Source organism: Chrysemys picta, chromosome 13, assembly GCF_011386835.1.
Source record: "Chrysemys picta bellii isolate R12L10 chromosome 13, ASM1138683v2, whole genome shotgun sequence".
Taxonomy (NCBI): domain Eukaryota; kingdom Metazoa; phylum Chordata; order Testudines; family Emydidae; genus Chrysemys; species Chrysemys picta.
This window is the reverse complement of record NC_088803.1, coordinates 30,398,459-30,411,586: the sequence shown is the minus strand read 5'-3', so window position 1 is coordinate 30,411,586 and position 13,128 is coordinate 30,398,459. Positions and strand designations below refer to the sequence as shown.

At 57.2% G+C, this 13,128-nt stretch overlaps 1 protein-coding gene across 28 annotated transcripts in view; it reads left to right on the top strand.

Moving 5' to 3' along the window:
- EPB41L1 (erythrocyte membrane protein band 4.1 like 1) overlaps positions 1–13,128 on the top strand; it is a 156,463-nt gene that overhangs the window by 109,824 nt on the left and 33,511 nt on the right. For 22 of the 28 annotated variants that reach the window (XM_065565770.1, XM_065565773.1, XM_065565782.1 and 19 more), the window contains 8 exons: positions 428–503; positions 1,114–1,332; positions 1,581–1,668; positions 4,046–4,198; positions 4,824–4,921; positions 7,985–8,160; positions 10,393–10,547; positions 12,594–12,629. In XM_065565770.1, coding sequence (XP_065421842.1) covers positions 428–503; positions 1,114–1,332; positions 1,581–1,668; positions 4,046–4,198; positions 4,824–4,921; positions 7,985–8,160; positions 10,393–10,547; positions 12,594–12,629 — 1,001 coding nt within the window. The remainder of the gene's footprint in view (positions 1–427; positions 504–1,113; positions 1,333–1,580; positions 1,669–4,045; positions 4,199–4,823; positions 4,922–7,984; positions 8,161–10,392; positions 10,548–12,593; positions 12,630–13,128) is intronic. The other 6 variants (XM_065565778.1, XM_065565777.1, XM_065565797.1 and 3 more) reach the window with 1 other exon arrangement.

Genomic DNA, 13,128 nt, shown 5'->3' with positions numbered 1-13,128 from the left:
TATGGGGGGGGCCCTCACCAATGGTGGACCTCAGGGAGCCTTGCTGGGAAATGCGGGGCTTGTTGCTGTGGCGACAGGAAGAGGTGGCGCCCCTGCATGGCGGAGGCTGGGCAGATCTCGGCTGGGCCAGTGATGCTCTCGGCTGGACAGACGGTGGTAGGGTCTGCAGGAAACACAGTCTGCAAATCCCCTGAGCAACCCATGGTCGGCGGGTTAATCTCTCTGGACACTCGGGTAGCAACCCCAGGGGAATCGCCTCATCCTTCTGCCTGCCCCAGGGGCCCTGGGCGTTGGGAAGGGGTGGGACACAGGCATGGGCTACCTACACTGAGCCCAGGCTTGGGGGGGTGGGTTCCCTCGGGGAGGACGTGTCCTAGGCACATGGGGAACATGCTCCCCGTTATTCTCTTGCTCTTCTTCTCCCTAGGTGGCCCCTGGAACTTTGCCTTCACTGTTAAATTCTACCCACCCGACCCTGCCCAGCTCACAGAGGACATCACAAGGTGAGGGGCCATGGGGCACTCGGTACGCTGCCACGCCCCAGGGCTCTTCCTCCCCTCCCTGACAGACAGCATCTGTCCAGAGAGCCAGCGGCACGATGGGTGGGACCGTGTGTGCGTTAATGGCCACCTATGTGTAGGACGTGGCCACCTGTGTGTGTTGGGTGGGTCAGGGAGGGGACTGGCCCAGTGTGTAGTGTGGCAGAGTGCAGGAGGTGTGCGTGCGTGCGCAGGGTGTGACTGTGTTCCTCTGGGTGTGTTTTGGGGGGGACTGGGTGGGAGGCAAAGGTCTGGGGCCATGGGCAATGGGGTCCATCCTGGGCATGGGGCGGAGGGTCCATCCCTGGCAGAGGGCGAGGGAATCCGTCCTGAGTGCAGGGGCACTAGACGGGGGGGAGGGGGGTGTTGCTCCTGGTCACGGGGGCACAGTGACGGCTTTAACTGTTGTTGGCTGTGCACCCCATGATCGTGTACCCCACCCCAGTGACCATCTCCCTGCGATGGGCGGACCACTGGGCCATTTAGAATCTGCCTGGCCCCCCGAAGAGCTCACCAAGGCGTTTCCCTTTGTCCTCACCCCCATCTCACCAGCGGACCCTCCTTTCCCCCCCAGATACTACCTGTGTCTGCAGCTGCGGGCTGACATCATCACGGGCCGCTTGCCGTGCTCCTTCGTCACGCATGCCCTGCTGGGCTCCTACGCCGTGCAGGCCGAGCTGGGAGACTACGATGCTGAGGAGCACGTCGGCAACTACGTCAGTGAGCTGCACTTCGCACCCAACCAGACCAGAGAGCTGGAGGAGCGCATCATGGAGCTGCACAAGACCTACAGGTTAGACTCCCCTCCAGCTCGGCCATTCCTCCCTTCTTGTGGGCAGGGATCCAAACGGCTGTGCCCCGCCAGGTGTTGCGAGGGAGACCTGGTGCTGGCCTGGGTTCCCTGCTAATAGCATCCCAGTGCTCATCTCCCGAGCAATTCCCCCTGACCAGACCCCTGAACCTCCCCACGCCCGCAGGGTGCAGCTGCCAGCAGTGGGGTGGTTCTAATCAGCCTCTCTTTGCTCCCCGTCTCCTTCCCAGGGGCATGACACCGGGCGAAGCGGAGATCCACTTCCTGGAGAATGCCAAGAAGCTCTCCATGTACGGAGTCGACCTGCACCACGCCAAGGTACTGAGCCCCCGGAATCAGAGCACAGGAGCCCTCTCTGTGCTTCTCCTCAGAGCTCCTCATGCCTCTGCCTCGCTCCTTTTCTCCCCCATCTCACACACTCTCTGGGTGTATCTATGCTGCAGTCAGGAGTTGCGATTGCTGCACATGCAGACAGACCCAAGCTAGTGCTAGTCTAGTTAGCCCTGCCCGCCCAGGAATCTCCATACACACCTGAGCAGCTACCCCGTGCTGCCAGGACTTCACTGCTGTTGTTACTGGAGCTAGCTTTGATCTAGCTAGATCAGCGCTAGCGTGGGGTATGCCTAGATGTGTGGCAGTCCCACTCCCGATTGCAATGGGAACATCCCTCTGTCCCTCATTTCCTCTCTCCGTCTTTCCCCCGCTGTCCCTTGCGGATGTCTCTGGACAACATGATGTTCCTGTGCCCCCAGTACCAAAGATCCCAGTGGCTTTCCATTCTCAGGAGGTGATGGCACTGGGAAGTTTGCCGTTCGTCTCATCTAAGCTGGGACATCCAAGTCCCTGGTGCACTCGCGTGGGGCCTCTCTGCCCTGTCATCTGGGACTGGAGCGCATCTAGGAGACGCTGTCAGTCCCGAAATGTGACCCATCCGCCAGGGCCTGCGCTCATTCCCTGCCCGCCCTGATCCTCTGAGCCAGCAGCACAGCTCTGTGCAGAGCAAGCTGGCCAGTTTGGGGATGCCCTTAGCTGTTTATTGCAGGCCAGTCCCATGTCAAGCTGCTAGGCCTGTCCAAGAGCGAGGCAGGGAAGCGTCTGCCTTGCTCACAAGAACACACCAGACAAGGGGCAGCATGGTCGTTTTCACCCAGGGTAACGTGTTTGTATCCAGCCCAGGCTGGTAATGGCTGATAGTGGTTACCAGCCTATAAATGGAGTGGGTGGGTCTCAGCCCAGTTCACAGTTGACAAATGCCCACGTCACAACTGGGGCTAATTACACCCCCTCGTTAGGTACCTCAGCAGAGGTGCCAAGGGCTGATAAGGCCTCGCTGACTGAACTAGCTCCTCTTGGACCCCTGCAGAGCAGGTGGGAGGTCCAGGGCAGAGCAGCGTGGGAAGCTCACCCTGTGCTGTCTGACTAGACAGACAGCCGCTGGCCAGCGTTACCACTGTCCCTCTGTGGGCACGGCCTTGCCTCCGTGCGCACTCAGCCGCAAGTCCTGCTGACCACAATCTCTGCTCCTGCCGGCAAAATGAAACCAGCTCCCCGGGCAACGTTCGCTCCCGCCACCAAGTACGGTTCTACCGGCGCAAGGCGTGTGTGGACACCGAAGTGCCTGAGCCGGTATAAACAGTCCACCAGCAACAAGCCTACAATGTACCTGGTGCTGCAGCAGTGACCGCTCTGCTTGCCGGGAGGCTCACAGTGCAGGGAAGCCTGACCCCCATTTAAAATCCCCAGCGTGTTTTAGAAAGGCCTCTTTCCCTGCCATCTCTGCAAGCTCACCTGGACAAGCCTGGCTCCGGCTCCAGTTGCTGTATGGTCCAGGAACCAGGTCCAAAGGTTTCCTCAGCCTGTGGGGGGAGGAATGCAGAGCACAGCTGTGGCTTTCCCACAGGATTACAAATACGTACTCTGCCCTTGCAAAGGCCATGGAGAACCTAAGGCTCAGCAGGGTCAAGGGCCGATGCCAGGCAAAGGGGAAGGAGCTGTGGCAGGCATACCAGAAGACGAAGGAGCGCAACCTCCAGCCTAGAGCTGCCCCCAAGACCTGCGCCTGTTGTGGCTGCTTGATGCCATCTGAGCCAGGATCCCACCTCCACCCTGAGAGTGACAGTGGACACCTCGCATAGATAAGGCCTTGGGCTCCTTAGTGATTTAGGTGCTTCTGAAAACCTCACCCGGTCAGTATGTTGTAGATAGGGCTCCATTGTGCTGGCTGAGCTGCTAGGGGCGTGGTCCTGTCTCTCCACCCCAGAGGCTGCCCCGGAGCTCAAAGCCACGAGAAGATGGAATTGCCCTTTTAAGGGTGGGAAACCCCCACAAAAGAGCACCGGTGTCTCGCAGCTGTGAACGGCAGCCACAGTGTTTCTCCAAACCTCCTGCCCCATCCTGTGTGGGAATGTCCCCCTCCCACCAGCCTCTCCCCATTGGCATCTCCAGCAGGGGACCTGGGTACCACGGGATGTGTGGGAGCAGCCCAGTGGCACTGCCTGCTCTGGAGGGAATGCAGTTGCAGCATTTTACAGTTGTCTGCAGATACAAATTACCAGCCAGGCTAGGGCCCCTGGTGTGGTGCTGGCTCTGAACACCCTGCTAGACCCCACTGCCAGGCGGTAGCTGGAGGGCTATTTGCTGGCCAAACACTAACCCTCCTACCTTGTCCTTAACCCTCCCCTCTGGCTTCCATCAGGACTCAGAAGGTATCGACATCATGCTGGGCGTCTGTGCCAACGGCCTGCTGATCTACAGAGACAGGCTGAGGATAAACCGCTTTGCCTGGCCCAAGATCCTCAAGATTTCCTACAAGAGGAGCAACTTCTACATCAAAATCCGCCCCGGCGAGGTGGGTGTCTCTTACGAGAGCCCGTCCCTTGGGAGTGGGGGGGGCATGGGGGAGAGTCCATTCTTACCTCCCGGGCAGATGTCAGGAAGTCTGTTCTCTCCCAAGGGTGCTTGTGTGCTGGAAAGGTCCATTGTTGTTGCCTTATACCAGGACCGGGAGGCCCCCAAATTAATTTCAGCGGGGAACAAACCAAACCCACTGTCTCATCTGTTATTTCCAGTGAGGCGGAAAGGGTCTGAAAAAGGGAGCAAAAGTGGGATTATTCCCCCCCCTCCAAAGGAAATGGAACATTTTGAAATTTCTTTTCCTTACGCGAGAGAATTCTCCTCCCACCCAAAAGCCGGTTAGTGCCAACGAAAACGTGATCACCCATCAAGGCCATCCTGCTGCCGTGTGAGCCCTGACCCTGCCCTGCTGCCAGACGAGCCCTGACAGAATAGCCATTGTAGCCTGGGCCCCAGAGCATGCTGGAAAGGGTTTATAGAGACACCTGCTCTGTCATTCTCCTGTTGGGACCTTGGCTAGGAGGCTGTTGCCATCCCAAGCCATCCCACAGGGCCGCGGGCTGAGGCGGCTCCCAAGCAAGATCCCGGCTATAACATGAGTCTGTCTCCTGTACTTCCAGTACGAGCAGTTCGAGAGCACCATTGGCTTCAAGCTGCCCAACCACCGCTCTGCCAAGAGGCTCTGGAAGGTCTGCATTGAGCATCACACCTTCTTCAGGTGAGGAGGAAGGTCCCTGTAAAGAACCGCCAGGGACAGGGCAGGGCTCGCAGAGAGGAGGCTGGGTGTGCTGCTTGTCCCTGCCCTCCTTGTGCTTTTCACTGGGGGAGACGTTCTTCATTAATGCCCCCGGGGGATCCACATGGAGGGAGGGCAGGGGTCTGTCTCCTTAGTGCTCCCCCTCAGCTGCCTTTGCCCTATTGATACCTCTCTCCTCTCTGCCCCATGTGGGGAGGGGTTGTCTCTGGGCCTCCCAACACTCTCTCCCTGGCCTGCTTCCATGGCCTTCCCTACCTGATATCCCTGGGACTACACTGCACTCTGGCTGGGCTTTGCCCAACCAAACCGTGGCATATTCCAGCTGAACCCAATCAGGGAGAGCCCTGTGCCCTGCAGAGCGGGGTCCCAATTGCCCTGCTTCATACAAGGGGAATCCAAGCAGACTGTCATGAGGACCACACTGTGACCGTAACGCTGCCATCACTAAGGGTTTTGGAGAGAGAAAAGCCGCCTGGAGATGAGTATCTCCATTCCAACTCTGTGGGGACCTGACCTTCTGCATTGCCTGATGTGTGGTGGTCTTGTTTAGCTACCTATATTCTATCACAACAGCAACTCTATGCAGTTGGGAAGCATCAGCATCTCTAGTTCATAGACGGGGAAACCAGGGCACACACTGAGGTTAAGTGACTTGACCAAGGCCACACACTCAGTCTGTAACAGCGGCAGGAATAGAACCCTGATGTCCTGAATTGCAGTCTGGTGCCCCGCCCACAAGGCCATCTTTCCCTTGCGTTAATGGAGAGTTTTCCCGGATCTAATATATAAAAGAATCTGCCGATGGGCTCAGTTTCTCCGTGGCAGTAAGTTGCATCCTGTGCTGGTTGGGACGGCTGCCTCCAGGCCAGGTATTTGCTGTTTGCTCTGCTCTGCCATGGCAATGCTTTCGCTCACTCTGGAGTCTTCTGATTTTGTACATGCCAGCCTGTGCCTGGCTGGTGCTCCACATGGTTTCCAGAGCTCGAATTCTAAACAGAGACAACGCATCCTACAGACTGTTCTTTGCAACCATCGCGCGTAAGGTCCAGGCCTCATTGCAGGAGTGTTGCCATTGGCTTCAGCGGGGCCAGGATTCCTCACCCTCTGCCCCCCACAAGCCTTCTAGCTCCAGACTAGTAACTGCAGGATCCCTGCAGGTGGCTGCACTGAAGACTGAGGTCTTGATTTTCAACAGGGCACCAATTTTGAAGGCCCAACTTGAGACCCTTGGGGCCTGATTTTCAGAGCAGCTACAGATCAAGCTGGGGTCAGTGACTCTCGGCACCTCTAATAACCAGGCTCCAGGGGCCAGATTTACAGCTCTTCACTGCGTTTGCGCCTGAGGTTGTGAGTACAAAAATTGTGGACCCCAATCAATGTCACTTGGGCATGCCCGTGCCTGATTGTGCCTGCAAATCAGGTGTTGGCAGAGAAAGTGCAAACCTGGCCCCAGGGGTCTCAAGTTGGGCTCCCAGAATTCATGGCCACTTTTGACCTCTGATACTTGCACAGACAGTGCAGGGAGGAGTTCGCTTGCAGGATGGCACGTGGATTGGGGAAGAAAGCCCCCGTCTTGAGATCCCAGTGCTGGATTTCTCAGGTCTCATGCTACACAGATCTCTGCTTTTATCTCCATCTGACACTCTTTGAGAGCTGACAAGCCAGCGTTTAATACATCAAGACACACGGCGCCATCCTTCACCCTGCTACATTCCCCGTGACAGCCCTCAAGAGGCCAGCACAGCAGCTTTAGAGCTTTGCTTATTTAGATGGACCAAAAAAAAAAAAAATGCCCACACACAGCACATGGTCTCCGCACTGCTCTGGATTGCTTCTAGTAGAAACAGTTCTGTTCACTGGCAGTTCTGGGAGGAAAAAGATTAGTTTGGGGTCAAACTGAAAATGAATTTTTCCAAAATTTTTGGCTAATTGGAAAAAAAAAATCAGTTTGAGGCGAAGGAACCATTCTGCTCCCCCTGCAGTGGAATGTTTGGTTCAGTTTTGAGCATTTTTAACATTTTTTAAAAAAATTCCTAAATAATATGAAAGGAAATTTCTAAACAAAAAGTTGCTTGCAAGAAAAATATGGAAATGTTTTGATTTTTTTTTCCAGAATTTTTCTTTGTTTTTGTTTCGACGTGAAGGACCTAATGAAAGCGACACCAATTCGCAAAATGTTTGTGTCACTGAAAAGATGTCCCCCGACTGTAGTCCCTGTATCTCCCCTACCCACTGCTGCCCCCACCCATACACAGAGTAGTACCCCTCATTTATACGCACCTGCCTCCCGCGTTGTCATCTGATTTAGGCACATGCCTTTTCGGCTCTCACTCCCCGCGCCATCCAATCCCTCACCTTCTACATCTGGAGGATTCTCTGCACCTTGAAGTCTTTAAACCACAAGTTGAGGACTTCAGTAGCTCAGACATAGGTCAGGGGTTTGTTACAGGAGTGGGTGGGTGAGATTCTGTGGCCTGCGTTGTGCAGGAGGTCAGACTAGAAGATCATAATGGTCCCTTCTGACCTTTAAAGTCTATGAGTCTGTGATCCTGAAGTCACTGAGATGTGAGGCGAGGCAATTTGCACCTTCACCATTCAGGAGACATAGAGTGGACGGGAACAGCCAGTGAGATGGAGGCAAAGAGACCAGCGAGGAGGGAGAGGACTGGAGAGTTCTGCTAACAGGATAGCGCTGTTCCTGGAAGCAGTTGTTAAGAGCCCAGGTGTTGGGGGAAAAGTGGCTCTTTATTTGAGCTCCACCCACAACCTTAGTTTCCATCCATGCCTCCAGGGTAGCTGGATGTTTCTGCTGAAATGATCTGCAGTGGAACAATGAAATGACCATCATTAGTATTCAGAGTGAACAACCTCCCCGCAATGACAATGTTTGGTGATGCATCTTGGCCTTTTCCTGGTTGTGCCCCCCACTGACCACCAGTCTCTATGTTGATCGGTCCCTGCCCCGTGTGTGAATGGAGCTGGCCTGCCAGTGACACTCTGCTTTCCTCCCCCCTCCACCTGCAGGCTGGTGTCCCCAGAGCCGCCCCCAAAGGGCTTCCTGGTGATGGGCTCTAAGTTCCGCTACAGCGGGCGGACGCAGGCCCAGACCCGCCAGGCCAGTGCCCTGATCGACCGGCCTGCGCCCTTCTTCGAGCGCTCCTCCAGCAAACGGTACACCATGTCTCGCAGCCTCGATGGAGGTACGCCCCAAATTGGGGAGGGGGAGGGAGATTGGTTCACTGGTGGGAGCCGGGAGGACAGGATTAGACACTAAGGAGCCGTGTGGGCGAGGGGCGGCTGGGCTCTGGCACGGCAAGCTCACAGCTTCTTACGGCTGCTGTCCTCGACTCTTGGGCGTCAGGGGGTTAACTCTCAGGAAGCTGGGAGATTGGTACTGGCCAGGCACAGCATGCAAATGTAACCCCCACCGATCTGCCAGTTCTCCCAGTCCTGACCCACGGCCCCTCCCCCAGCTCTGCCAGTTCTTCCAGTCCTGACCCATGGCCCCTGCCCCAGCTCTGCCAGTTCTCCCAGTCCTGACCCCAGCTCTGCCAGTTCTCCCAGTCCTGACCCACGGCCCCTCCCCCAGCTCTGCCAGTTCTCCCAGTCCTGACACACATACGCCCTCCCCCAGCTCTGCCAGTTCTCCCAGTCCTGACCCCAGCTCTGCCAGTTCTCCCAATCCTGACCCACGGCCCCTCCACCAGCTCTGCCAGTTCTCCCAGTCCTGACCCCAGCTCTGCCAGTTCTCCCAGTCCTGACCCACGGTCCCTCCCCCAGCTCTGCCAGTTCTCCCAGTCCTGACCCCAGCTCTGCCAGTTCTCCCAGTCCTGACCCACGCTCCCTCCCCCTTCTCTGCCAGTTCTCCCAGTCCTGACACACACACACACCCTCCCCCAGCTCTGCCAGTTCTCCCAGTCCTGACACACACACACACACACCCTCCCCCAGCTCTGCCAGTTCTTCCCAGTCCTGACCCACGGCCCCTCCCCCAGCTCTGCCAGTTCTCTCCAATTCTGAGCCGCTGCCCCTCCCCCAGCTCTGCCTGTGCACGCCAACCCCCTCCCCCCTATTATTCCAGCCCATGTCCCCAGCCAGGCAAGTCCCAGAGGCTGTTTAGTGCCTGTCAACAGAGGGCACCAGGAATTCCTTAGCTAAAGCTCATGGCTGGAGAATGGACTCCAGGTCTGAAAAAGGCCTTTTCCTCCTCAAACTAGTCTGATTCCTGAGCACCCCTGCCAGTGTTCAGCTGGCGGGGGGGTATTGCATGCTTGGGGAATGGCCCCTGTGGGTCTTGGAAAGGTTCCCCTCCCAGCCTGCAGAAGGTGACCTGCCAACAAGCAGTGGGGAAAGCCCTCTTTGCAGGGGAACCTGCTGACCAGGGATTTATCCACGGAGTTGTTTCCAGTGGACATCGCTTCTTCCAGGGATGATAGGCACAGACCTGAGCTTGCAAAAGCTGATGCGCTTTTAGGCACCGTGTGGAGAGGTGTCGCAACAAGGAGCAGGCTCTGGGTTGACCACACCTGAGTGATTGCATCCAGGCCGGGCACGCTGCTCCCGGCGAGATACTGACACACTGGAAAGAGATCAGGGAAAAACAAGCAGGATGATCGGGGAGCTGGAGGGACTGGACTCAGAGGGAAGAATAAATGAGATAAATGGGCCGGATTCACCTCTGTCCTGCCCCTTGGTCAGTTACTCCAGTGCAGGGTGGATGTATAACCCTCCTGCTCTGATTTGGGAGCACGCACCTTGTACTCATTTCACAGGGGTGTAAGTGACGACATGAGGTGCAAGTGTAGCAGACCCACGTCCAATTTGCCTGACTCTGCTCGGGCTCAGATTTTTAATAGTATTTAGGCGTTGCTCTGCTCAGTGTTGCTACGCCGAACTCATTCCGGTGCCTCAGTTCGGCTGACTTTCAGTGAGCCCTAGGCGAAGTCAGCTAGGCGTGGCGGCATCGAGCGGAGCAGTGCCAAAATAGCTTTCAAAAGTGGGCCCTACAGCCTTGCCTCGACTAGGGGGAAAGGTGCTTTTTTCAGCTGAGCCCGCTCCCCTCACTTGCAGACCTCACTTGAGGAGTTAAGCTAGCCCCATTACGGCCTAGGCGAGGCCTGCGGAGAGGTGTGAGAATGGGCACCAGTGAAGAGTCTGTATCTCAAGGAGGGAGAGGAATGGGAGGGGAAATGTTGGCTGGACATCAGGGCAGTATCCCTGCCATGGAGGGCTGTGGAATTGTCTCCCAAGGGAAGGGTGGAAGCCTTGCCTGGGACGTTTAAGGCGAGACTGGTCGTAACCCTAGGAGAATATCTGTAAGGACCAGGCCTGCACTGGCTGTGACTGAGGGAGGGGTGGGGATAGCTGGGCCCGTCTCATCCTCTTCCACCTCTAACCCCTGGGATCGGTGTATTCCCCTCTACACCCTGTAGAGTTCTCGCGCCCAGCCTCTGTCAGCGAGAACCACGACGGAGGGGTGGAGTCCGAGAGGCGGGACGAGGACAGCGAGTACGGCGGGTGGCGACGCTCCGAGGCGGAGGATGAGGTTGAGGAAGTGACGACCCCGACCAAAATCAAGGAGCTGAAGGTACAGGACCCGCTGGGCGGAGACCATGAGGGTGTCGGGAGCTGGCTTGGAGAGGTGCCCTCTGTATGGATTGGCCAGGGCAACCCCCAGCCTGCACCTGGAGAGAGAAGGAGCCCAGGATGCTAGAGGGGAGGGGCTGCCTCCCACAATCTGTGTCTGCCACACAGCGGTGCCCTTCCCTGCTGGGAGATGCCAAGACCTCCCTGCAAGGCTCTGGTGCTGGCACTGGCCTGAGATACCTGCTCCCGATCCTCTGCACTCCAAGGTACGGGCTTGCCCATCTTTGTCAGAGAGGGAGACTCTCCTCCTTTCCTTGCCCAGCGGCACGGGGAGCCTCATTCCTTTGTTAATCCACCTTGGGCTCACCCCTGAGATGTCTCCCATACAGCTGGCCAGGGAGGGCTTTCCCAGCGGGATTCCCAGGGGGTCTCGCAGGGAATCTGCCAGGGCCGGCACTGCTTGACTCCTTGGTGGCAGCAGGGAAGGAGACCCATCCCTAGGTATCGCCGTAGCAGTTCTGCTGGCCTCATGGCTGGGCCAGGGAGCAGCTCCTGTTCGGATGTAGCTGGAGAGCGCGGCGCACCTTGCAGCTGCCTTTGGGGAGAGGCAGAGCATTTCGGAGTTGGCCACTGTCTTAGCAGAGGACTGTCTGGGTCAGGGAACGGCAGCTATACTCTGAGCTCCCCGCCTGGCCCATGCGGGAGTGGCATGTAGCCCTGACCAAGAAACAGAGCACTGTCCGCTCTCCCAGTCCTCCTCCCCTCCCCACACAGACACTCGCACTGGACACACAGGCACTCATGCTGCATACGCGGCCACACGCACTACACACGCAGGCACACACACTGCACACGCAGGCACACACTGCACACGCAGGCACTCTCACTGCAGATGCCGGCACATGCCGGCATGCTCACCGCACACGCCGGCACTCTCACCGCACATGCCGACACACGCAAATACTCACACTGCACACGCAGGCACTCTCACCACACACGCAGACACTCACACTGCATGCTCACTGCACACGCCGGCACTCGCACTGCACACACAGGCACATGCAGACACTCACACTGCACATACAGACATTCCCACAGATGGCTATTGACACCAGATACTCACCTACAAATACACCTGCTGTCACAGAAACACACACACACTGGAATACGCTATCCTAGTGATGTCAGTTGAGTCTTAGGGGAGGCATCCAGGCCTGTGGCCTCTCCTTTCTATTTCCATTTCTCAGGGGCCAGGCCCTCGGCGTCCCTAACAGGGAGGTGGGTTTTCTGAAGTTTCACATCAGTTTGTGACTAGAAATCTAGTGGCATCAGAAGGGCACTGCTGTGGAGAAGCTCACACTGCAGGAGTCCCAGCTGGCACTGCTAGGGCACCGCTGTGGGGAAGCTCACGCTGCAGGAGTCCTGGCTGGAAGTGCTAGGGCACTGCTGTGGGGAAGCTCACATTGCAGTAGTCCCAACTGGAAGAGCTAGGGCACTGCTGTGGGGAAGTTCACACTGCAGGAGTCCCGGCTGGCACTGCTAGGGCACTGCTGTGGGGAAGTTCACACTGCAGGAGTCCCGGCTGGCACTGCTAGGGCACTGCTGTGGGGAAGCTCACACTGCAGGAGTCCCGGCTGGCACTGCTAGGGCACTGCTGTGGGGAAGCTCACACTGCAGGAGTCCCGGCTGGCACTGCTAGGGCACCGCTGTGGGGAAGCTCACACTGCAGGAGTCCCGGCTGGCACTGCTAGGGCACTGCTTTGGGGAAGCTCACACTGCAGGAGTCCCGGCTGGCACTGCTAGGGCACTGCTGTGGGAAAGCTCACACTGCAGGAGTCCCGTCTGGCACTGCTAGGGCACCGCTGTGGGGAAGTTCACACTGCAGGAGTCCCGGCTGGCACTGCTAGGGCACTGCTGTGGGGAAGCTCATGTTGCTGATTTTGCCCCTGGCATTGCCCAGGGTCCTGTGTTAAACTGAACTGTGATGTATGTGATAACTTCCCTTGACTGACTGTGTCGGTTCCTTTCACCCTCTCTTTGCTGCCAGCCGGAGCAGGAAACCACCCCCAGGCACAAGCAGGAGGTATTCTGTCTCTGGAGCATCTTACTGCCCATTGGTGCATTGTATTGTCCATCTCCTTTAAAACAACAAACACCCCATCCCTTCCCCGCCATACTATGTGTCACCCTATTTACTGGAATACAAGATGCACCCAAGCGTCTCTGGGGAGCCTCCCGCTCCGGAGAACTGTCAGATAAACGTAGTAGCCAAGCACATGGACGCTTTCCCCGAAGCACAAGCAGCATCTTCTATCCCACTAAGTAAGGCAGCTCTCCTCGCCTCATGTGTGTGAGCAAGAGCCCTCCCATGGCGCTACAGCCGGGTCACCGTGCCATTGGGATGTCCTGGCTACTACGCTCTTTACTGACTCCTCTACGTCTTCTCCTCGTGTCTCTTCTGTGTCCAACCCTCTCCTGCGGGCTCCGGCTCCCTCTAACAGAGCAGAACAAGACTCACATCCCCCAGCCCCATGTCTTCCAGTTCGCAGCGTTATCTCCATGCCAGCCTGGCTCAGAACTCC